Genomic DNA, 26,049 nt, shown 5'->3' on the forward strand with positions numbered 1-26,049 from the left:
CAAGCAACAGTGAAGCCAGTGATTTTAAAATATGAATGATTATGTGAAAACATAGAGGAGGCGACATATTGGTCAATATCATCCTGAGGATAGTGGCAGATCTCTGCATTGCCGTAATTTTGGGACATGGAAAGAGCCTCAAATTGATGGTTTTGAATTATCTACTTTGAAACTTCTTTTTGTGTTGATAAATATATTATAATTATCTTGAATTATAAGGCAAGAGAATCACATTGGGACATGCAGAAGATCGGGTTGTTACCCAATACGATGATGGAAATTAATAATCCTGATGAAACCCACAATTATTATTATATGGAATATAATTATAATGTCACTCGGGTGGTTGTTTTTACTTTTATATATATAAGAAGATGTTTACTACTGATGGGGGCAGATATGATTGGAGATCTTGAATAAACTGTTGCATCAGCAAGCTATGTTACCCTATTATGGATGTTGGTTTTAACAATCCAGTGGAAAGACTTCAAGAAGATATTATATGGACTATAAATTTAAAGTTATTGTCTTTTCTTTTTTTATTTAGATATAATGGAATATATATATATATATATTTTTAAGTAGTGTGGGCAGTGAATTAAAGATATCAAGAATTGTTGTGTATGGTAAATTTGTAAGACAGTGGGTGAATAAGCTAGCTACAGACTGATTAGTTTAAGAAAAGGGATTTTTAAGTGATACATTTAGGGGAGTGGAGGAAATGGATAGAGTGGAATAAATGTTAAATTAGATTTTATGGGGAGCCCGCTTTGAAATGTTATTAAAGTAGGACTTATCGTATAGTTTTAAAGTGGAAGGTGGTTTTGAATTGTTGCAATAATGTATAGATATAAAACACTATTATGCTAAATTAGAAGTTATTTTATAATAGTTATAGTATAATGTGTTTGTTTTTTTTTTGTTTTTTTTCTCTTCTTCTTTTCTGAAATGTATGGATAGAGGGGGATTTATAATACTTTTAGTAAGTAAAGGTCAGTATTTTGAGGAGGGAGTAAGTAATCTGTTATGAATTAGGGTTTTTTTTTGTTACGAAGAAGTCACAGGGGGGGAAGGGTGGGGAGGGGGGGTTAGGGAGGGGGGGAGGGGGGGGAAAAAGGGGGAAAAATTTGTATTTGAAAACCTTTTCAATAAAAAAAAAAAAAAAAGATTCTGGGTTGTTTCCACATATACAATTTAACAGAATAACAGAAGGGGCCTTGAAGGTTTTCCAGTCCAACCCCTGCACAAGCAGGAGACCCTGCCCCATTCCAGATAAATGATTGTCCAATCTCTTCTTAAAAAATTCCAGTGATGGAGCACCCATAACTTCTGGAGGCAACCCGTTCCACTGGTTATGAGAATCTCCATAGACTGGTTAATTGTCAGAAAATTTCTCCTTAGTTCTAGGTTGCTTCTCTCCTTGATTAGTTTCCCTCCATTGTTTCTTGTCCTGCCTTCTGGTGCTTTGGAAAATAGGTTGACCCCCCTCCTCTTTGTAGCAGCCCCTCAAATACTGGAAGACTGCTATCCTGTTACCCAGGGTCCTCCTTTTCACTAGGCTAGAGGTATCCAATTCCTGCAATCCTTCTTCTTATGTTTTAGCCTCCAGCCTCCTAATTGTCTTAATTGCTCTTCTTTGCACCCTTTCCAGAGTCTCAACAACTTTTTTTTTAATACAATTTTTATTGATTTTTTTTTTTTTTACACAAATAAAATATAATAACAATTCTGTTTAACATCGGATTCGCAGTGTTTATACATATATACATGAATAAGTGTCTGGTGTCATTTATACTATACATTTCTAATTGATTTCTGCACCTTTTATTTCTTCCTTAATTCTATCATCTATCCATTTGTACCATCTTCCCCACACAGTATCATAGTCAGAATTTTCATCATCATTTATCTCGTGAGTTAATTTACTTATCTCTGCACACTCTAATATTTTGTTAATTATAAGGTCATCTGGTGGTAGATCTTTCTTTTTCCAGTATTGAGCGTATGCTAGTCTGGCAGCTGTAATTATATGTATTAGGAGGTGGACCTTTTCCTTTCCGTACCCTTTCTTTACCATTCCCAGGAGAAATATTTCTGGGTTCAGATCAATGTCTTCTTTAAGTATGTCTTTCAACCATCTCCAAATTTTACTCCAGTACTTTTTTGCTTCGGGGCATGTCCACCATGTATGAAAGAAGGTGCCATGACCATGGCCACATTTCCAACAATTTGGCTGCGCATTGGGGAACATCTTTGCTAGTCTTGCAGGTGCCAAATGCCACCTATGAAGCATTTTGTAGTGATTTTCCTTATATGTGGCTGCTCTAGTTAATTTATAATTTTTATTCCAGGCTTCTTCCCATTCATTAAAGTTCAAACTGTGTCCAATATTTCTCTCCCATGCTCTCAATTGATTTCTGATTATATCCTCGTCTCTGTCTTCCTCTAATAAATAGTTATACAGCTTGGCCAACACTTTTTTCCCTGGTGTCTCAACATCTTTTTTACATCGTGGTGACCAAAACTGGATACAGAATTCCAAGTGTTGTCTTACCAAGGCCTTATAAAGTGGTACTTTATGTGATCTTGATTCTATCCCTTTATTAATGCAGCCTAGGACTGCATTGGTTTCTTGGTGGCTGCTGCACACGATTGGCTCATATAGCACCCAGCAGGGGTGAAATGCTCCAGGTTTGGACCGGATCACCCGATCCGGTAGCGATGGCGGCGGTGGGTGGTTCGGAGAACCGGTAGCAAAAATCCCTGCCCCCACCCTCACCATGCCCAGCTGAGCCCCACGATAATCAAAGGCTTTTTTTTTTTACTTTTAAAAGCATTTTTTCTACAACCTCTTCCGATGAAAAAATGCTTTTAAAAGTAAAAAAAAAAAAAGCCTCTGACAATCGCACGGCTCAGCTGGGATCGTCAGAGGCTTTTCAAAGCATTTTTTTCTGCAACCTCTTGGCAGAAGAGGTGGTAAAAAAAAATGCTTTGAAAAGTCTCTGATGATCCCAGCTGTGTTGCCTGATCGGTAGAGGCTTTTTTTTCTTTTAAAAACATTTTTTCTACAACCTCTTTGGCTGAAGAGGTTGTAAAAAAAATGCTTTTAAAAGCCTCTGACGAGTCAGAATTGACTGGATAGGGGAAACCTTTATCTTTACCTTTATTTACAACTCAAAGCTGCTCTTGACTCCCTCCCCTGACTCTGTGCCTCCACCATCAGTTGCTTTGTTCTTGCCCAGAAAGGGAGGCCAAGGGAAGCTTGGCTGGCAGAAGGCCCAGGTAACCTGGGCTGGGCACTGGGGCTCCCTTGGAAGTGGAGAGAGGGTCCAGGTGCAATCACATAAGAAACTACGGCCATCCCAGAAGCTTTTATTTTGGCTGCATCAGAGCAACCACTCAGCACAGGGGCACAGGTAGTCCTTGACTTATGAGCACAATTGAGCCCAAAATTTATCTTGCTAAGCAAAACAGTTGTTAAGTAAGTTTTGTCCCATCCTACGACCTTTCTTGCCACACTTTTAAAGGAATCACTACAATTGTTAAGTTAGTAACATGTTTGTTTAAGAGAATTTGACTTCCCCATTGACTTTGCTTGTCAGAAGATCACAAAAGTGATGATGTGACACCAGGACACTGCAGCCGTCATAAATATGAACACTTGCCAAGCATTTGAATTTGGATCACATGACCATGGGGATGCTGCAATGGTCATAAGTGTGAAAGACGGTCATAAGTTACTTTTTACAGTGCCACTGTAACTTCAAATGGTCTGTTGTAAATCGAGGACTAGCTGTAATTGCAGAAGCATCCATGGGGCTCTCCTGTCCCTCCAGCCATGCTCCTCCTGTTCTAGCAGTCCAGAGCTTGTTTCCGGATCAAGTCTGCAGGGTTCCTGGCTTGAGTAGTCATTCCATCCTGCCAGCATCCAAGTGATTGCAGGTGGAGAATCGGACAGAGGGCGGCTAGCACGGCATCCCACAGTTCTCTGAGCAGGGAATTCCCCCCATCAGGGAGTCCCTGCCCTTTTCAGCAAGGGCTTTTGGGGCAGGGGTGGGTTCTACTTACCTTTACTACCGGTTCGCAATGGGAACGCAGAAGCTTCTGCGCGTGCGCAGATCACCTATGATGACATCTGGGTCAGTGGGTGGAGCTTCCCACCGGTTTTACTACTGGTCCAGCGAACCGGTCCGAACTGGGAGCAACCCACCACTGTTTTGGGGGCCTGACAGGCCTTGCTTACATTTCTTGACTGAGACTTCTGCTGCCCTCCTGTTTCATTTTGTCAATCTCATTATGACGCTCCTGCTCTGTTCCCTCTCGAGGAGTCATTATTGGAGATCACAGATCAGGAGTTTGGAAATGCTCCTGGCCTGTGCCAGGATCCTCTTTGGCATTCACAGCCACCAAATCCCTTGATACCAAGTTCCAGAGCCCCTGCTGTCTCTGGGGCCCCAGATGCATGGAAGCAGCTGTTTTATCCCAGTGTTGTGGCCCGTCAGTGGCCTGTGCAGCTAGTAGCTGATTCCGACAGCGAGGAGGCTGGTGTGGTGCTGCGCCAGCAGCCTGTGCAGCTGGCGCTCGAGTCAGACAATGAGGAGGCTGGAGAAAATGTCGTGCCAGGGGCAGGGATTCAGCCAGGGCCTTCAGAACCTCCAGAAGCTCCCTTAAGTGAAGAGGACGAAGAGGAGGAGCCTCTTCTCGATGCACGGGCGCGCAGTGCTGCCAAAAGGCAGGGGTGGCTCCTCAGGAGGAGATCTCCTTGAGAATAAGGCTTGGGGCTAATTGGCCACTCCCTTAGCCTATTTAAGGAGGAACGCCGACTGAAGCAATTTGCACGGAACAACTCTGTTCAATTACCTTCATGTCTTGCCTTGCTTATCTTATCAGCTTCCTGAAATTGCTTCTGGGCATTCTGCCATCCACAGTAAGCTTTCAGTATTATTCTTTGAATTCTTGGCGGCTGTTAATGCAGTTAATTAACAGCCGTCATTGTAAAAAACTGGTTTATTAAAAAACTGGTTTACTAAAACTAAGGTTTGAACGGACTGTGTGTGCTGTGTTCTTTGGGGTCCGTAGCTGGGGCAGAATACCCAGGCCCAAATGTATTTTGCAGACAAGGACCTGCAGATTTGATTAGCAACTGAAATCCCACCATGATGCCTCCTCAAATGGCAGCCTCCAACCTTCTCCTTTCAGCAAGAACAAGGATGCCCAGCTCTGGTGAGCTTCTCAACCACAGGCACCCTCTTCCCTGGCTGACTTGGGACCCTTGCCTATTGTTGGGCTCCCCTGCCTGCTTCCATGGGCAAATTGCTCTCTGCTTACATTGACAGGGCCTTTGGAAAGGGGAGGGAGGCTGAAAGGGGAGGCAGTGGGCCAGGGGTTCTACTTACCTTTACTACTGGTTCGCAATGGGATCGTGCACGTGTGTGCACTTCACTCGGCCACGCGCCTTGCTTCTGCGCATGAACAGATCGCCGATGATGATATTGGTGGCGGTGGGCAGGGCCTCCCACCGGTTTTACTACCAGTTCTTGCGAACCGGTCTGAACCGGGGGCAACCCACCACTGCAGTGGGCCCCCCTTTGGGATGGGCAGACAGGAGAGGGCCAAGAGAGGAAGCAGCCATCCCAATGGCAGGTCTGCATGGACGCAGGGGCTCCATTCACTCATTCGGCTGTGACAGATGCTCTGGGGCCACTATGGAGGAAAGTCACAAAGATTGCAAGCTCACCTTGAAGAAGATCATGGTGGCTCCGTCCTTGACTGCTCCATATTCAATTTTGGTCTGCTTGGCCAAATCATCTGCAGAGCCAATGGGGGACTCCATCCTCTCCACCGTCAAGAAGGCAGCTAAGTTTGCCGTGTAGGAAGAGATGATTATGAGGGTGAAAAACCACCAAATTCCCCCAATGATCCGAGTGGACAGAGCTTTGGGCATCAGCTCAGAGCCTGGGAAAGAAGGGAGAAAAAAAGGGAAACAGTCACAGGCTGGACAGCCCCCCCACCCCCACCCCAATTACACCAGGTCAACCTGAGCAACGCCTAAGAAAACCATCCTGCTGTTTCCGGTCTTTTCTTCTGCTGTTGGCAGAAATTCCCAGCCCATTCCTGCTGACCTTGGGCACAGTCAGTAATTTATGGGGAACTACAAATCAGAGTACCGTATTTTCCGGTGTATAAGACGACTGGGCGTATAAGACGACCCCCTACTTTTCCTGTTAAAATATAGGGTTTGGGCTATACTCGCCGTATAAGACTACCCCTCTTCCAACGCACACCAAATAAAAATTAAAAAACATCAGATTTGATTTCAATATGGTAATTTTAATTCAAATGCTTATGCCTTTCCAAGAATCTAGTACACCAGGATACAGTGGCCTTAAATCTGTTGCTGTGATCTGGGTTAGATTTGGCCCACTGAAGTGCAAACAAACGTATTTTATTTCGTGTCACTACATAACCGTTTCGGCGATGCTCATTCACCATGTCTGCTACATGTTTTTCGAGTTCTGGCCAATGTGGGGTGCCTCTTCTTAATGCACACTTACCCCTTGGCATAACGCTTTTACATTTGCTTTCCAGTCCCGAACCATCTTTTCTGTTACTCCATATTGTCTTGCAGCAGCACAGTTATTATGTTCCATGGCAAAGTTTACAACTTTAAGTTTAAAACTGGCTTCATATTTCTTTCTTCTTGCTGGTGGAGCCATGATGGGGTCTTGACTGTTATATTTGTATACTATACTGTATGTACTGTTGCTGTACTGTATGTATTGTTGCTGTACTGTAGAGAAAGGTAATGGGCTACGCTAGGTGTAGTGGCAAGAGGGCTATTTTGTACCAGGTTTTTTTCCTTCACCCATGCAGCCTTGTCGAGGTCCGCACAGCTTCATGAATCTGAGTTGCTGGCACTGACTGATGACATTGACAGAAAGCTGTGCCAATCTAGTCAAGGCTGCATGCTGCTGAATGCTGGAACCAGCTGGCTGCTGAGCGGAGCTTCTCCCAGGCATCTAGGGGGGTATTACCGATGCTCTGACTTCCCCAGCTGACCCCCACTGATGGCGAGGTCCACCGGTCTGGGGAAGTCAGAGCGTCGGTAATATCTCCCTGGATGCCTGGGGGAAGCTCCGCGCAGCAACCAGCTGGTTCCAGCATTCCAAGGAGGTCCATGGTGAAAGCGGCGCCACGGTCGACCTGGGCCAGCACCTTGCACACCTGGCTCTGCGTCTCCATTATGAGAAGCTCCATGCGACTTCGCATGTCTCTGCCCCAGTCGCGCAGCTCTCGCAATCCGCTCACCGGAGGAGCCATGAAGTGCTCGCACCGCCTTGCCAGATCTTCCTCATCCTCCTTTCCCCATGGCTTTTCCGGTTGTAATTGCTGCTGCTGCTGCCGCCGAGGCTGCTCCTTCATCTCTGCCCGCCGCACCAGACCCAGCCCGGCCAGCACCGCCGTGGCTCCCGCAGTCCAAGCGGATCAGCACCCGGGCTCACAGGCGAAGGGTGGGAGTGCGCAGCGCACTTTCCTGGCTTGGCGCCAATCCGGACGGCTGCAGTAATGGTGAGAGCGGGCAACCTCGGGAGAGCCATTTCGGGACTCCGTTTTGCACGTGTAGCGGATCCCAGTTACCAAGAAACCCGGAGAAGAGGCACAAGGGGGGTTTATCAAAAAGGAGCTTTAAAAGAGGTCTCGATACAGAGGACACGGCGAGCATGGACACCGTCCACACAAACAGGCACCAAAGTCTCATTGCGGCAACGTTAAGCCGTGACTTTACACGCCTCCTAGTTTTAGGCTGCTTGTTCCAATGCCTTCGCGATAAGCCGGCAGAATCAAAACTCTTTTTTTTTCTTTCTTTCTTTCTTTCTTTCTTTCTTTCTTTCTTTCTTTCTTTCTTTCTTTCTTTCTTTCTTTCTTTCTTTCTTTCTTTCTTTCTCTCTCTCTCTCTCTCTCTCTCTCTCTCTCTCTCTCTCTCTCTCTCTCTCTCTCGGTGGCTTTGAACCCGTGGAATTGGGGGGGAGAGAGGGGGAATGTTATCAGCAACAAACAACAACAAAAAGTGTGTGTTTGTGGAGAGGGGAGGTAGTGGTAAAGGCGGCAGACCAGTTTTTTTTTCCCCAAGCCGATCTCTTTCGCAGCGTATCCAGCCCGACCCCATTCAGAAGAAAGGCTGCAGCCGGAACGAAACGGGGGGGAAAGACATCTGCACCTTTTGTTACATACACACACACGAAACCCACAGTTTTCTGGCCTCTCGCGCAGATCTGTTGTGGGATGGGGTGGGTGGGAGCCACATAATTCCGGGAGGTGAAAAGGGGCGCAGGGATATTTCCAGAAATGAGCGAAATAATGCAATCCACGCAGCGACGTCCATATTCTCCCGTTCAGATTCTACCTCTGGCTGAGAGAAAACTGCCTTGAAAGTTTCTCTGCCCCCCCACCCTTTAAACCCAAGACCCTGCCTAGTTTGCAGACTAGAGCACTTCTTTCCCCCGCCCGATTAGCCCAGGTTAAAATCTTAAAAGCTCGGGCGCCCCTCAAGCCGCTTCTCCTGACATCGGGATGAACGAGAAAGCCGTTTTAGCTTCACCTATTCTTCCACACACACCCCTCCACCCCGGAAGGTAATTTAGCGCTGCTCCTCCTTTCCCCATGGCTTTTCTGGTTGTAATTGTTGCTGCTGCTGCCACCGAGGCTGCTCCTTCATCTCCGCCCGCCGCACCAGACCCAGCCCGGCCAGCACCACTGTGGCTCCCGCAGTCCAAGCGGATCGGCACCTGGGCTCGCAGGCGAAGGGTGGGAGTGCACAGCGCACTTTCCTGGCTTGGCGCCGATCCGGACGGCTGCAGAAGGAACTGGGCACCGGCTGTCATGTCTTTTCTGCTGTGCGGGATTCGGCACCTGGGCTCCCGGGGTTTAAGCCTCCGGGCCGGCCCGCGCTGCTCCAGGATGTTTGCTTCGGGCTTCTTGGAATCGCTGCCGGGCGGTTCTTCCCATTGGGGCGATGGTGAGTGGCTGCGAGCCTGGAAGAGGTGGTGAAATGCAGAGCAATACCTCGTGGGGAAGGAGTTCGCTGTGGCTCCTGCAGTCCAAGCGATGCCGATCGCTGCCACCCACCATCACCCCAACGGGAAGAACCGCCCGGCAGCGATTCCAAGGAGCCCGAAGCGAACATCCTGGAGCAGCGCGGGCCGGCCCGGAGGCTTAAACCCCGGGAGCCCAGGTGCCGAATCCCGCACAGCAGAAAAGACATGACAGCCGGTGCCCAGTTCCTTCTGCAGCCGCCCGGATCGGCGCCAAGCCAGGAAAGTGCGCTGCGCACTCCCACCCTTCGCCTGCGAGCCCGGGTGCCGATCCGCTTGGACTGCGGGAGCCACGGCGGTGCTGGCCGGGCTGGGTCTGTTGCGGCGGGCGGAGATGAAGGAGCAGCCTCGGCGGCAGCAGCAGCACCAATTACAACTGGAAAAGCCATGGGGAAAGGAGGACGAGGAAGATCTGGCAAGGCGGTGCGAGCACTTCATGGCTCCTCCGGTGAGCGGATTGCGAGAGCTGCGCGACTGGGGCGGAGACATGCGAAGTCGCATGGAGCTTCTCATAATGGAGACGCAGAGCCAGGTGTGCAAGGCGCTGGCCCAGGTCGACCGCGGTGCCGCTTTCACTGTGGACTGCTGGGAAAGAAAGGAAGGTGACCCGAATTCTGGGGTAGAGTGGGGACGCGTTCCTTTCTCGTGGGCCACGCACTGCCTGGCACCTCTTGTAGGTTGGAACTCATTTGGAGTACAGCTTCCCCTCAATGTTGCCGGCGCTCCCAAAGTGTCATCGGTCAGCGCCAGCAACTCAGATTCGGGTACCCGGCGTATAAGACGACCCCCGACTTTTGAGATGATTATCCTGGGTTAAAAAGTCGTCTTATACGCCGGAAAATACGGTAATTAACTAAGCAGCTTTTATGTGATTTGAATAGCAAGCCATTTGTGAACTTTTATGTCTCTTTTGTTCAATCGTTTAAAATAAAAAGAAACTCCTTTTTTGTGGATTGTTTTTCAAAAGGGCTCACTCCGAGGACATTCTTCAAATATACAGGCTTTTTTTTTTTTATCCAAACCTCTGGGCAAGAAATGATTAGGGCTGTAAATAGCAGCCAAGGGTAGCAAACACCATTTAAAATGTGTTACAGGCCTACAGTGACTTTGTCCAAAGAGAGAAGGACATCCATGGATGGTTTTTTCTCTTCTGCTCCTGATTCCAGGTGGAACCAGGTTTAAAAGTGGAGGAATCCCGTCCCCCAGAAGGCTGAAAATTAAGAGATGAAAAAGTGCATGTCTTCAAAGACATTGAAACCATATCCCCACTGTGCTTCAGTGCTGAAAAGTGATAGCAGTTGTGAGGGGAAGAATACTCAAGATAGGAGGTCTGAAAACTTGGGGGACCTGGTGCCTTGCTGCTACCTAGTCTGTTCCATCCAAGGAGCCTTTTTCTGTGCTGGCTGGCCAGATTCTGGCTGGTGAATCTCCTCAAGACTACAATTCACAGACACGGAAAGACCTCCTGAGCCTTTTTTCTGAGTTCTAGGTTACTACTCTCCTTGATTAGTTTCCACGCATTGCTTCTTGTCCTTCCACCTCCAGGTCTGAGGGATGTAGATCTGGCTTTTGTTCTCTTCAGGAGAACACCTCTCCCACCCCTTGCTGGCCACTGGATAACTTCCTGCCTGATGCAAAGTTCTTGAAAACTCAAACACTTGCATTCTTTCTGTGCCATTTTTCAGTATGGCTATGACTCTTAGAACAGATATGTGACTACACAAAGCATGGCAAATTAGAGACTCGGATGAATATTCAGAAAGAAGGGAAGTAAATTTCTTAAAAAATTATGAAGGGGCAGCTTCCTATGCAACCTCAGGTTCTGATCCGTGGCATTCATAGACATTCAACAAGAACATGATGACAGCCTCCCTCTTTTTGTTGATGTGTCAATGTCACCCCTGCATGCAAAAGTCTTCTAGGGTGCAGCTGCAACTTCCAGCGTGACTTTTTCACCCTCCCCAGCTTGGGCCCTCTGGCCCTGGTCTGAGGCCTCCCTGTTTTCCTTGGATCTTTATTCTTTTTTCACGAATGAAAAAGTATCCAGACCAAATGCTGAGTAATCCTTGTCAGGCGTTGAGCACAGGGAAATTTACTGCCTGCTGGAACCCTTCTGGCTTGCGGGCCTTCCATTAGTTTAGCTATTTAGACCTGTGGAAGCCCCTGGACTTCTACTTCTCCCTGGCAGGAAGGGCTGGTGAGTAGGTCCTGTGTGGAGCAGAGGAAGTCTCACTCCCTGGGACCCCTTGGACTGGGTAGTTCTATCAGGGAGAAGTAGGTCTCGCCTCCGCTCTAAAGATCCTCCCCAGTGGAAGAGACAGAGAAGCTGATCTTGACAAGCTCTTCAGAGACTGCCTAGAGACATCCTCTCTCCCCCCATTTCAAAAGCAATGTCTTTGCTTGTCATTGTGTGATGAGAGCAACTCCTTGGTGCTCTGCTGCTGCTTGTAACCATGAAGGAGAGAAGACACCGTATTACATCTCTTGCTCCAAGGCTTTTTCCCCTAACAACAACATTCAGCTTGCACCTGTCAATCGAGAAGCACGCTACATGCGCATAGAGCAATACAAGAAGGAGGGAGGAGGAGGAGCAGGACCTACCTTGCTGCATCAGGGCTCCCATTCCAAACCAGAAACTGTTGAGGAGGGTGAAGTTGTTCTCGACAATGTCTGACCCAGGGTTGCATGGATGAGCATCATACCATTCGTAAGGGCTGAACCTACATGTGGAAAGAGGGGAGGTCACACTCCTGCAGAAAGGACAGGCATGGATGGGCAGGAGAGAAATGCCATGGGTTGGGCACCACTTGGGCAATCTGAATCAGGTTGGCCTCCCCGTTCAGGTTCGAGCAAAAGTGGAATTCAGAAGTTGGCCTTCCCCAACTATCACTGGAGAAACAGCCTATGGCAGTACGTTACTGCCGTAGTTTTGTGAAACTGGCTGATACACGTAGCAACAATAACCTTTTGGCAATGAGATGTGGATGAATTGTGAAAGTAGCTTTTATAGTTTAATTTCCCTATGTCTTTCTCCCTTTATTTTACAAAGTTGCATGCTCTGAGGAGAGAGACCCCACTCAATTTGAATAAGTAAGAGGAAGGGGCTTTGCATAAACATGTTTTGATGTGTATAAAAATAAAATTGTTCATACAGTCTTTTTATGTCCTGAATGGTATTCATAGCAATATACATATATGTGCCTAGTGCAGGACTGCTTACAAACGTTTGAAATGATGGACTGCAGCCTGCTTTAAGTTGAATTTCATTCCCAGTGATTGCGAAAAGATCCAGGTTGTTTTCTTGGCAACAATTTGTACTAAAGAGAGTGTGATTTGCAGTGTTTTGCAGTGAAAACCAGGATAGAAATTCTACAAGCAAGCAAGCTGGGAGCCAAGGAGGAAGAGGAGAGCTAGGGAAGGAGGAGGAGAGCTAGGGAAAAGAGATAATACTGGGGCCTTGTTAGGAGAATAAAATGGAAGCAAGACTAAGCAAAACTTGCCATCCATGCAGTGAGACCAATTTTCTTGCTGGCATCCCATCCTGGTGACTGGTGCGAATTGTGTCTCCACTTAAGCAGAGGCACCTTTGAGGTTCTGAGCAGCCCTGCTGGTGATAGAAATCTTTCTGCCTGGGAGGACTCACAGAAAGGGTAGTTAGCTGTGAAAAAGATCCTCATTTGGGAAAACTTTTCTCCTCACAACTTTTGTGCACATTGATTATTTTGCTAGAACAGGTACATGCAAAGGATGAAAAAAGGCATAAAAGGGACTTTTGAGGGAATCTCAAACTGCAGGAATCACTCCCAGCCAGCCAACTGGAAATTTTAAATTAAAATCTTTTCCATATATGTAAAAAAAAAAAAAAAAAAGCCAAGGGACAGCTCTGTGGAAGAAATAAATACTGTAGGTGAATTCATATATAGTTATTGCAGCATTTCAGGAATACAATAATGGGACACCTCAAGTACCCAAACATTTGTTGGAAAACCAACTCAACCTAGATTGAACAGCCCTCCCTCTGCCTCCCCCCCCCCACATCCTCAGTGGTTTGGCTGGTTCTTCCATTCCCCAGCAAAATGAAACAAAATTTAGAACTGATTCCAACCAAGAGGGAAATATTCCTTGGAGACCAAAAGCCTCTGTTCCTGCCAAATCTCTACAAAAAACAAGCTTCCTATGTTCATTTAATTCCTCTAGTCACAGAAACAAAGTCATACATGAAAGTGAGATTTCAGGATGTGCAGCTGCAAAATCTTAGAGATATACTAGGTGGGATCCCATGGATGGAAATTCTTAAATATAAGGGTGGGTGAATCTACTCAAAGTAAAATACTGGAAGTACAAAAGGGGCTCCCTCCACCCCCTTTGGTTCCTTTCTTTTTGTTGTATCAGTAGTAAAAGGAAGGAGTGGCAACCTTTTCACCAGGTATTAGTTTGAGTCTAATACATTTTATCTAAGATAAAGCATGAAGATGTCACTGCATGTTGGAGCACTTCTCTAGGGATTAAAGGACAATGAATATTAATCTTATCTTCACAAAATAGGGGGAAGATGCACCAAGATAAGAGCCTGAAAGGAGGAACCCTATTGGTCAACTTGACATTGATACCAGGTAAAAGTGTGGATTATTGAACAGTCAGTTTATTAGCCTTTAGAAAATTATTTTATTTGTTTCTCACATTTCTATACCACCCATTTCCCTCAAAGAGGGGATCTGGACAGTGTACAATAAAACATTAAAATATAAAACAACCCCATCCAAATATAAGTATAAAAGTTGAAATAAATTTTAAAAATTGTTTAACAGGTGCTAGTATGGGTTTGTTAATAACTAGGCAAGCCATGCCCTGTTGGGTCATTGATTCAAAGGTATTTCCTTTCCTAGACAGAGAAACAGAATGATTATGGATGGGCAAAAAAGCAATGAGACTGGGAGTGACTTCCGAATTCCTGCAGGCTTCCCCACTGACATTGCTTGTGGGAAGCTAGCAGGGAGCATCGGAAATTTTCCTTCCTTCCTTCTGTAGGCAAAATCAGTTTTCAGATGAATGGAACAATTTAAAACAAAAAGAATGTGGCTTTGTAACTTCTGGTTTGCAGAGGTTCTTGTAAGTTTTTATCAGAACATCCCCCTTTGCAACCCCTGAATCTCAAGATATAAAAGTTTCTTCTAAGGCCATTGTTCTCTGTAGATAAAAGAAGGGCAGGAAGCAACCTGAGATCTATTATGTTATTACTTATTAATATGTATGCATGCATAATTTTCCCCTCCGTTCTTCAACATTTTCCCCAGCCTGACTACATTTCTAGTTTATTCTAAGTCTTAGCTTTCCTGACTTTATCCCTGTAGATTGGGGCTATTTGCTGGCATTCTGTTTTAGTTATATGCCCCTCTTTCCATTTTTATATTTGTTCTTCTCGTCCCTTAGATTGTCATAGAGCTCTTTGTGCAATCATGTTGGGTTCATCTGTAGTCTCTTAATTTTACACCCCAAGGTTCTGAAGGAACTGGCAAATGAAATCGCAGAACCACTGAACTATATCTTTCAAAGATCCTGGAGCACAGGGGAACTGCCAGAGGACTGGAGAAGAGCCGATGTAGTTCCCATCTTCAAAAAAGGAAAAAAAAAATAGATCCAGGAAACTACAGACCTATCAGCCTGACCTCAATACCAGGGAAGATTCTGGAAAAGGTAATCAAACAACGAATCAGCGAACACTTAGAAGCAAACCAAGTAATAACCAAAAGCCAACATGGGTTTGTCAAAAACACATCATGTCAGACTAATCTTATCGCATTCTTTGACAAAGTGACAAAATTAGTGGACCAGAGGAATGCTGTCGATACAATTTACTTGGACTTTAGTAAAGCATTTGATAAAGTAGACCATAACCTACTACTAGATAAAGTAGAAAAATGTGGGTTAGACAACATCACCACCAGATGGATTCATAACTGGCTGACCAACTGCACTCAATGTGTAGTCCTCAATGGAACTGCATCTAACATGGAGGGAAGTATGCAGTGGAGTACCCCAGGACTCTGTTTTAGGCCCAGTGCTCTTCAACATCTTCATCAATGACTTGGACAAGGGGATAGATGGGGAACTCATCAAAGTTGCAGATGACACCAAGCTGGCAGGAATAGCCAACACTCCAGAAGATAGGCTCAAGATACAGAAGGATCTTGACAGACTTTAACATTGAGCACTATCTAACAAAATAGCCCTTCATGGCCTAGGCCCGGAATATTTGTCGGACCCCCTGCAGCCAGTGACAAATCCCAATCTCCCAGTGCACTCCCACAGACAGGGCGTCCTCAGGGTGCCGTCGGCCAGACAGTGTCGGCTGGCGACCCCCAGGGGGAGAGCTTTCTCTGTGGGTGCACCCACCCTCCGGAACCAACTTCCTTTGGAGCTCCGGATGGCCCCTGACCTTTGCTCGTTCTGCCGCAATTTGAAGACCTGGTTGTTCCGCAGCCTGGACTGATGGGGGGTTTCTTAATGAATTTTAAACTGTTTTAAATTGTAATTTTAATTTTATATTGTCTTTTAATGAGGAACTGTACATTTTTACCATTGTGAGTCCTTGGAGATAGGGCGGCATATAAATTGCATTATAAATAAATAAAATGAAATTCAACAGTGAAAAAAGCAAGGTTCTACATTTAGGGAAGAAAAACAAAATGCACAGGTATGTATATGTGGTACCTTGCTCAATAGTAGTAACTGTGAGAGGGATCTTGGAGTCCTAGTGGACTCCAAGTGGACCATTTAGATATGAGCCAGCAGTGTGCAGCAGCTGCCAAAAAAGCCAACACAGTTCTGGGCTGCATAAACAGAGGGATAGAATCAAGATCACGTGAAGTGTTAATACCACTTTATAATGCCTTGGTAAGGCCACACTTGGAATATTGCATTCAGTTTTGGTCGCCATGATGTAAAAAAGATGTTGAGACTCTAGAAAGAGTGCAGAGAAGAGCAACAAAGATGATTAGGGGACTGGAGGCTAAAACATATGAAGGACGGTTGCAGGAACTGGGTATGTCTAGTTTGATGAAGAGAAGGACTAGAGGAGACATGATAGCAGTGTTCCAATATCTCAGGGGTTGCCACAAAGAAGAGGGAGTCAAACTATTCTTCAAAGCATCTGAGGGTAGAACAAGAAGCAATGGGTGGAAACTAATCAAGGAGAGAAGCAATTTAGAACTAAGGAGAAATTTCCTGACAGAACAATTAATAAGTGCCTGCAGAAGTTGTGAATGCCCCAACACTGGAAATTTTTAAGAAGACATTGGATAACCATTTGTCTGAAGTGGTTTAGGGTTTCCTGCCTGGGCAGGGTGTTGGACTAGAAGACCTCTAAGGTCCCTTCCAACTCTGTTATTCTATTCTATTCTATTCTATTCTATTCTATTCTATTCTATTCTATTCTATTCTATTCTATTCTATTCTATTCTATTCTATTCTATTCTTTTTGGTATTGTTTTTGTTTGAGCTTTTAGTATTTTGTTTTTCAGAATTTACCATGGATCCTAAATTGTTTTTCCTTCTAGGATTTACATTCATGGAATCCTTCCTAATGTCTCTCTTAGTTTGTTGAAGTCAGCTCTTTTAAAGTCTAAAATATCTATATCTTCATTATAGCAAATTCTAGTATGACATGGAAGCTCCCACAAAGCTCCTATAACTTCCACTCCCTCAACCATTTCAGCCCTATTAGTTAGGATTAAGTTCAGTACAGTTGACCATCTAGTTACCACCTCCACCTTTTGGGTGACAAAGCTGTCAGCTAGGCATGTCAGAAACCTGTTCCATCACCCACTCACTGCATAAAATAAAAATGAAGCATTAGTACTGCTTTATAAATACTTAGTTCGACCACACCTGGAATACTGCATCCAGGCTTGGTCACTACATTACAAAAAAGATGGAACATAAGTTGACCCCTCTTCTTTGTGGCAGCCCCTCAAATCCTGGAAGACTGCTATCATGTCTGTCCTGCTCAGTCCTTTTCTCTAGGCTGGCAATACTCAAATCCTGCAACCGTTCTTCATATGTTTTTGTCTCCAGGCCCTGAATCATCTTAATTGCTCTTCTTTGCACTTTTTCCAAAACCTCAACATCTTTTTTGTAATGGGGTGACCAAACCTGGATGCAGTATTCCAGGTGTGATCTTACTAAAGCTTTATAAAGCGGTACTAATACTTCATGTGATTTTGATTCTATGCCCCTATTTATACAACCAAGGATTGTATTAGCTGATTTTTTGGCTGGCATACACTGCTGATTCATGTTTAAGTGGTCGTCCACTAGGACACCAAGGTCCCTCTCACAGTTACAGTTTTTGAGCCAGATTTCACCTAATCTGTACTTATACCTTTGGTTTTTCCTGCCTAAGTGTAAAACCTTGCTTTTCTCCACATTAAATTTCATGTAAGGATCCACTGTTCAAGTCTGCCAATATCTTTTGGGATCCTGAGCTTGTCTTCCAGGATGTTGACTATTCCTGCCAGATTAGTGTCATCTGCAAATTTGATGAGTTCCCTTTCTATTCCCTCATCTAAGTCATTTATGAAGATATTGAAGAGTACTGGGCCTAAGATGGAAACTTGTGGTATCCCATTGCTTACTTCCCTCCATGTGGATGTAGTACCATTAAGGACTACTCACTGAGTATGATTTGTCAGCCAGTTACAAATCCACAGCAATCTATCCCACATTTTTCTAGTTTACTAAGCAATAGGTTGTGGTCTACTTTGTCAAATGCTGTGATGACCCATGGCACGGTACAGAGATAACACAAACAGCTGGCAGTTCATACTGCCCTTTTATTGCTCCAAATCTCCCCAAATGCTGCCACATTTCTGGCAAGTCCCAGAGCAGAATGATAACAAACCCCCACACAAACTTCAAGCAGCCTCTGGCTGCAATTAGTCCAGCCCAGTGCTGTCTGCACAGCAATAAATCCAAATGTATTTGGCAAATCAAGGAGTTCAGGAAGCAAAAAATCCAGGTAATTAGTCCAGGACGCCAAAAAGAATGCAAGGACTCTTGGCAAGTTCCAACGTCAGCATGCAACACTTCAGGAACCTCACATTTGTTCCCAACAAATGCCCCTCCCCACAACATCTCCTGAAGTCTCATTCCCTAGGTGTGCCTGGTGAAGATGGATGGAGCGCTATCCTCCTGAGTAGCCTGCTGTGCTGATTATGCCTTCTCTGCACTTTCCGAGCCCTTGGATCAGGAGGGGGTGGTCCTTGCTCCTCGTCTGAGTTCTGTGTCTCATGTTCATCCTGCCTCCGTTCCTCCCTGCCTGCAGGCCTTACTAATTCTGTAAAGCCTTGCCTGGACTGACTCTGCCCTCCCCCAGTTTCCTCCAAGGCCAATGGAGCTGCCTTCTCAATCGCTCAATTCTTGTTCCAGCTCATCTTTCCCCCCCCCCAGATTCAGACTCCGACGGTGGGGGGGGGGTGAGTGGGCATGACAAATGTTTTGCTGAAGTCTAAGTATACTATATCCACAGTATTTCACTGGTCTACTAATTTAGTCACTATATCAAAGAATGAAATAAGATTGGCTTGGCGTGATCTGTTTTTAACAAACCCATGCTGGCTACTAGATATAACTTTATTTGTTTCTAGATGTTCACAGCAGTAGTGGGGTTCAAAATTTTTTACTACCAGTTCTGTGGGTGTGGCTTGGTGGGCATGGCATGTAAAATCTCCATTCCCAGCCCACTCCAGGGGAAGGTTACTGCAAAATGCGGCGAAGAGGGGGTTGAGGGGTTTTTTATGTAAATTTTTGGAAAAAATTTTAAGGGGTCCCGGGGGGGGGGAGGCAAAATTGGAACTAGGGTAGTGGGTTTGGGGGATAACCCACCAAGGGGAAGGTCAGGCCTGGCCACTATACGCGGCGGGGGGGGTGGGAGTTCCGGAGGAAATGGAGGGGGTCGAGCCTGTCCAGATTGTGTTTTTACCATCGGTACTGTGAGGGGGAGGGGTAGATATGGCGGGAGCAGGGGGCCATATCATGTTAAGGGAGCGCGCACCCGCTGTCTCCATGCGGTAGCGTGCTCCGGCCCCCAAGGCTCCACTCGTTCTCCAGGTTGCACAGATCCTCAGGGCCCGGGCCTTCGGCTGATGTTGTGCAATGCCAGGTCTGCAGTAAATAAAGCCCCCCTCATTTGTGATCTTGTTCAGGAGGGGGGAGCGGACCTGGCAGGTATTACGGAGACCTGGTTGGGCCTGGAGGGAGGGGTCCCTCTGGTAGAAATGTGCCCACCAGGCTTCCACGCATTCCATCAACCGAGGTCTCAGGGAAGGGGTGGGGGAGTAGCGGTTATTATTAGAGAAGGTTTTAGGCCGAGGGAGACCACTGTTCCTCAGACGGCCGGTTGTGAGACCCTCCTTGTGAAGTGGGGTCATGGGGTTCAGATGGGTTTGCTGATCACGTACCTGGCTCCCTGCCACGTGGCAGCAGCCCTTCCCGAGCTACTCAACGTTATTGCCGCGGTGGCGGTTGATACCCCCAGACTTATGGTCATGGGGGATTTCAACCTGCCGTCCGTGGGTGAGACGTCTGAGGTGGCTCGGGAGTTCATGGCTTCCATGACGGCTATGGATCTGACCCAGCTAATTCATGGCCCTACGCACATGGGGGGAAACACACTGGACCTGATTTTTGTCTCTGGACAGTGGCTGAGTGATCTCGAGATAGGGGACATAGTTATCGAGCCCTTGTCATGGTCGGATCACTCTCTCCTTCGCCTTGATCTTCGAACCGCTGCTCCCCGCCGCAGGGAGGCGGAACCGATAAGATGGTACCGCCCCAGGCGCCTGATGGAACCTGATAGGTTCCAGACGGAGCTTGGGCCAATGCCTGAGGTCTTGGCTCACGCCTCGACTGGAGACTTAGTGGCCGCCTGGGATAGGGCGGCCGCTGGAGCTCTGGATCGAGTCGTGCCTTTGCGGCCTCTGACCCGGCGCCGATCTCACCTGGCTCCTTGGTTTACTGAGGAGCTGAGGGAGATGAAGCGCCGGAAAAGACGCCTAGAGAGTAGTTGGAGGGCCAGTCGCACTGAATCTGACCGGACACTGGTAAGATCTCATATTAAGAATTACCTAGTGGCGATAAAAGCAGCGAAATGTACTCATCTTGCTGCTCTTATCGCGTCATCAGATAACCGCCCGGCCGCCCTGTTTAGGGTGACCCGCTCCCTGCTCCACCAGGAAGCGAGGGAGGACCCCTTGGAGGGGAGAGCCGAGGATTTTGTTCAGTATCTGTATGACAAAATCACTCAGATTCGGGAAGATCTGGACTCTGACTGGGTAGATCCAGTGGGGATGACGGAGGCAGGTCCTGAGAATGTTATCTGGGATGAGTTTGACTCTGTGACCCCTGAGGACGTGGACAGGATTCTGGGTAGACTGAATGCGACCACATGTTTGTTGGACCCGTGCCCCTCCTGGTTAGTGCTGGCTTCCCGGGAGGTGACACGAGGCTGGCTCCAGGGGATTATAAATGCTTCATTGAGTGAGGGTGTCTTTCCCGCCGCCTTGAAAGAGGCGGTGGTGAGACCTCTCCTCAAGAAGCCTTCCCTGGACCCGGCAATATTGGCTAATTATCGTCCAGTCTCCAACCTTCGCTTTGTTGCGAAGGTTGTTGAGAGTGTGGTGGCACGACAGTTTCCCCGGTACCTGGATGAAACGACGTATCTAGATCCGTTCCAGTCGGGCTTCAGGCCTGGGTACAGCACGGAAACGGCATTGGTCGCGTTGGTGGATGATCTCTGGAGGGCTCGGGACAGAGGTTGTTCCTCTATCCTGGTCCTATTAGATCTCTCAGCGGCTTTTGATACCATCGACCATGGTATCATGCTGCACCGGTTGGGGGGGTTGGGGGTGGGAGGCACCGTACTACGGTGGTTCTCCTCCTTTCTCTCCGACCGGTCGCAGTCTGTGTTGACAGGGGGGCAGAGGTCGACCCCGAGGCCCCTTATATGTGGGGTGCCACAAGGATCGGTCCTCTCGCCCCTTTTGTTCAACATTTATGTGAAGCCGTTGGGCGAGATCATCCGTGGTTTCGGGGTGGAGTACCATCAGTACGCTGACGACACCCAGCTGTACATCTCCACCCCGGACCACCCCAACGATGCCCTTGAAGTGATGTCCCGGTGCCTGGAGGCCGTACGGATCTGGATGGGGAGAAACAGGCTCAGACTCAACCCATCCAAGACCGAGTGGCTGTGGTTTCCGACATCCCGATATAGTCAGCTGGTGCCATCGCTGACTATTGGGGGCGAAGTATTGGCCCCCACGGAGAGGGCTCGCAACTTGGGTGTCCTCCTGGATTCACGGCTGTCTTTAGAAGAGCACTTGACGGCCGTGACCGGGAGGATTTTTCATCAGGTTCGCCTGATTCGCCAGTTGCGTCCCTTTCTGGATCGGGACTCGTTACGCACGGTCACTCATGCCCTCGTCACCTCCCGTCTGGACTATTGTAACGCTCTCTACATGGGGCTCCCCTTGAGGAGCACTCGGAGGCTCCAACTGGCGCAGAGTGCGGCCGCGCGGGTGGTGATGGGAGCGACGTGGCGCTCCCATGTAACGCCTCTCCTGCGCGAGCTGCACTGGCTCCCGGTGGTCTTCCGAGTGCGCTTCAAGGTTTTGGTCATCACCTTTAGAGCGCTCCATGGCTCAGGACCTGGTTATCTACGGGACCGCCTGCTACCACCAATAGCCTCCCACCGACCAGTACGCTCCCATAGAGAGGGGCTCCTCCGGGTGCCGTCGGCCAAACAATGTTGACTGGCGGCCCCCAGGGGGAGAGCCTTCTCTGTGGGGGCACCTACTATCTGGAACGAGCTCCCCCCCGAGATACGGAGGATTCCGGATCTGCGTACCTTCCGTCGCACGCTGAAGACGTTCCTATTCCAGCAAGCCGGCCTGACCTAAACTTCTCCTCTTTTAAATGGGAATTTTAAATTTGGTTTTAAATTATTGGGGTTTTAAATATGGTTCAGCCAAATTTATCTAACTTGTTTTATTTCTATTTTAAATTTTGTATTGATATGTTTTATTTCATGGCTGTTCACCGCCCTGAGTCCTTCGGGAGTAGGGCGGTATACAAATCTAATAAACTAAACTAAACTAAACTAAAATCCCCATTTCCTCCCAATCAGCTGGGACTTGGGAGGCAGAGTTTAGATGCGGGTGGGGCCAGTCAGAATTTTTACTACCGGTTCTCCAAACTACTCAAAATTTCTGCTACTGGTTCTCCAGAACTGGTCAGAACCTGCTGAAACCCAACTCTGGTTCACAGATCTGATTTTTATTATTTTTTCCAGTATCTTCCCAGGTAATGATTTTAGACTGATTAGTCTGTGGTTTCCTCCCTTTTTCCCCCTTTTTTGAAGATGGGAACCATATCAGCTCTTTTCCAATCCTCTGGTAGTTCCCCGGTGCTCCAGAATTTTTGCAAAATATAATACAATGGTTCTGAGATAACATTTATCAACTCCTTCAGAATTCTGGGATGTAATCCATCAGGTCCCAGCGATTTATATTCATCAAGGTCAGACAGGTGGTTCTCTTACCTTTTTATTGCTTATTTTAATTTTTATTTCTAATCTTTTACAGTTTTGTTTTTGGTATATTGAGCTATAGTTTCTTTTTGCATGAAGAATGATGCCAAGAATGAGTTAAACAGCTCTGCTTTCTCTCTACTGTCTGTTACTTCCTTGCAATCTTCTCTCTTTAGTGGATGGACTGTTTGCTTGGCTTTTTTTCTTGTTATTTATATTTTGAAAGAAACTTTATTTTATTAATCTTTGACTTTTGTTGCAAGTCTTTGTTCATTCTGAGTCTTTGCTTTCCTGACTTCAGATTCTGGCTATCTGCTGATATTTTGCCTTAGTTATGTGACCCTCTTTCCATTTTTTGTATTTGTCTTTTTTGTCTTTCGTTTATCAGAGAGATCTTTGTGCAGCCATGCTGGTTTCTTCTTGGATTTCTTATATTTTGTTTTCAGTGGTATTGTGTTGGATTGTGCTTTTATGACCATATTTCAGTGTTTCCCTCGCTTCTTGAGTTGTTTTCCCCCTTAGGATTTTTATCCATGGAATTTTTCTTAGGCTCTCTCTGAATTTGTTAAAATCAGCTCTTTTAAAGTTTAAGTCACTGGTTGGGTTATGTTCTATTGCTCTTGTTTGCCTTATATTGAATTGTATTATGACATGGTCACTCTCATCCAAGGTTGCATAACTTCAACTCCCTCTATTACTTCTCCTCTATTAATAGAATTAGGTCCAGTATAGCTTTTCCTCTAGTTCCCTCCTTTACCTTTTGGATGACAAAGCTGTCAGGTAGGTTGGTAAGGAATTTGTTCTATCTCCCAGTTGCTGCATAGTTTGTCTCCCAGTTGATATTAGAGTAGTTAAATCCTCCCATTACTCCTGTGGTATGTTTCCTACATACATTTGTTAGTTGTTTAGCAAAGTGTTCATCTGTTTCTTCTGCTTGGTTGAGTGGCCTGCAGTGTAGCTCATTCTTCAATAATCTTATTAGGTCTCTCAAATAATAATGCTGGGAATGCTTGGTATGGAAAATGGCATAGACAGGAAATCAGCAACTGCAGCAGCAATGTGGGCTTGCGTTTAAATTTCTATGAGTTTTAAAAGTCATGGATCCATCACTGGATGAAGGAGAAAGACATATGGGAGCAGGGGAGCAACAGAGGACTCCTGTGCTTCACTGCCAAGTATTCCGAAAGCCAACTTCACTTGCCTCTAGTTAGAGCAATTAAATGGTAAAATTGTCTGAGTATAGAGAAAGACATAGCTACTAAAAGCCCACTGCCCCTCCCATGAATTGTGTTTTTGCAAGGGGACCCTGACTAAGAAGGATGATGGCCCAGATCTTGCATTTCTTAAAATCTCCTTTCAGTGTCGGCAAAAGGCATCTCTAAAGCTTTCATCACCTCACACCCTTTGCAGTAACCACTTAGCCAATCCAAATCTGCCAGAGCAAACAAGGAGCTGGTCTGTTCCCCGCAGAGCTAATTTTGACAAGCACATTATACAAAATTAGGGTATTAGGCACTAAGCTCAGGTAATCACCTCCAAATGCTGTAATGGCCCCAGGGAGCCAGCACAGCATCATCACCCCTCCCCCAGCCCTGAGGCCGATGGAGATAATCATCCCAAGTCTCTTCTCTCTAATCTCCACCTGGACAGGCTCTGGCTAAACTGACCGAGAGGCAGTCCTCAGCAGGTTTCCCACCTTTCATTTAGTTCCCATTAACCCAACCCCAGGAAGCAGGAAGGGTGGGAAGCCATTTCCCCACCTGCTGTCAGCAAGAGAGAGATGATCATACTGAGTATGTGACACTTCTCTCTTTTTAACAGATGCAGCAAAGGCAGCCAAGTTGCCCATCGCTAGTTCTGTGTGGGGCTGCAGCCACAAAAGTCTGTTTGGATTATTTGCAACCTAAGACTGTGTCCGTGGCTGCCTCTGCATGTATGTGCTGAGTAGATTCACAAAACCAGTTTCATGACACAGCCTATCTTTTTAATTGTCTGTTTTTTTGGTCCTGATGATGATGATGATGATGATGATGGCAAAGTTTTATTTATTTATTTATTTATTTATTTATTTATTTATTTATTTATTTATCAAACTTATTAACTGCCCATCTCCCTTACAGAGGGGCTCTGGATGGTGTACAATTCAATCAATACAATAAAACATTAAAAGCAAATAATTTAATATTTTTTTAAAAAATGTAAAACAACATTATAAAATTGCAAAAGATGGAGAGATCCAAGATGGGAAGATCAAAAGTTGTTAATACAGGCACCGGGGGGGGGGGGAATCTCCTGAGGCCATCCAGCCCCTGTGTCCCCCACACAAGGTTACAAAGCCAGGTTTTGACCCCTTTATAGCAAGTCAGAAGATTGGGGACTTTCCACACCCCCATCTTGCCTCTGGGCAAGGTGTTTCACCAAGCAGGGGCAGCAGCAGAAAAGGCCCTCTTCCTTGACGCAGCCAGACAAAAGTCCCTGACAGATGGGTCTGTAGCATGCGTTCGCTGGAATGGGACAACTCATCATGGCCTACTTGCTGCAGGACAATTCAGCAATTCCATTTAATTATTTATTAAAATTTTTATCATTCACATTTCATTCTGTCCCTCCTTTGACATCCGTTCTTTAACGATTCTATTCCACCCTTTCTTTGATATTATTGTAACTCTTTTCCCATGGTGTGTTGGCTGTGGCCAGTTGTCCTGCAGCGAGTTGTCCCAGACCAGGGGTATCAAACTCAAGGCCCAGGGGTGCTTAGATCTGGCCCATAGGGCCGCCCTGGAAACAGCGAAGGACCGGCCCGCAGTGACTCTGCCAGCCAAAATGGAGCTCGGGAGGGCTCAGTTTTTGGCCGCAACGGCCTCCTGCAGCCCTCTGCCAGTGAAAATGGAGGCTCCATTTTCGCTGGCAGAGGGCTGCAGGAGGCTGTTGCAGCCAAAAATAGGCCCCGGGGGGGGGGCTGTGCATGTCTCCCCAGGTTCCGTTTTTGCTGGCAGAGGGCTAGCTAAACAAACTAAAAGTGAAACAAAAGGAGAAATGTTTTCCCGTTTGCATCTGAGCATCCAAAAAGGGACAAGAAAGGAGAAAGGGAAAGAGAAAAGAAAAAGAAAAAGAAGGAAAGATGAGAAGGAAGAAGAAAGGAGAATGAAGAGGGAAAGAAAAAGAAGAAAAGGAAGGAAGGAAAAAGGAAGGAAGGAAGGAAGGAAGGAAGGAAGGAAGGAAGGAAGGAAGGAAGGAAGGAAGGAAGGAAGGAAGGAAGGAGATTATAATGAGAGGGAAGGAGGGTCTGAGGGAAGTCCTGCCTTAGCACTTGGCCACTATAGGTGCCCCCAACATGAGTAACATTGAGCTGGCCATGCCCCTGGCTATGCC

At 46.5% G+C, this 26,049-nt stretch overlaps 1 protein-coding gene across 2 annotated transcripts in view; it reads right to left on the reverse strand.

The window, feature by feature from the left end:
- Positions 1 to 26,049, reverse strand: part of GRIK3 (glutamate ionotropic receptor kainate type subunit 3) — a 397,845-nt gene that overhangs the window by 14,433 nt on the left and 357,363 nt on the right. For both annotated transcript variants that reach the window (XM_034413166.3, XM_060691366.2), the window contains exons 12-13: positions 11,694 to 11,812; positions 5,738 to 5,955 (exon numbers count right to left, since the gene is read on the reverse strand). In XM_034413166.3, coding sequence (XP_034269057.1) covers positions 5,738 to 5,955; positions 11,694 to 11,812 — 337 coding nt within the window. The remainder of the gene's footprint in view (positions 1 to 5,737; positions 5,956 to 11,693; positions 11,813 to 26,049) is intronic.

Source organism: Pantherophis guttatus, chromosome 10 (assembly GCF_059756535.1).
Source record: "Pantherophis guttatus breed Tessera chromosome 10, ASM5975653v1, whole genome shotgun sequence".
Lineage (NCBI taxonomy): Eukaryota > Metazoa > Chordata > Lepidosauria > Squamata > Colubridae > Pantherophis > Pantherophis guttatus.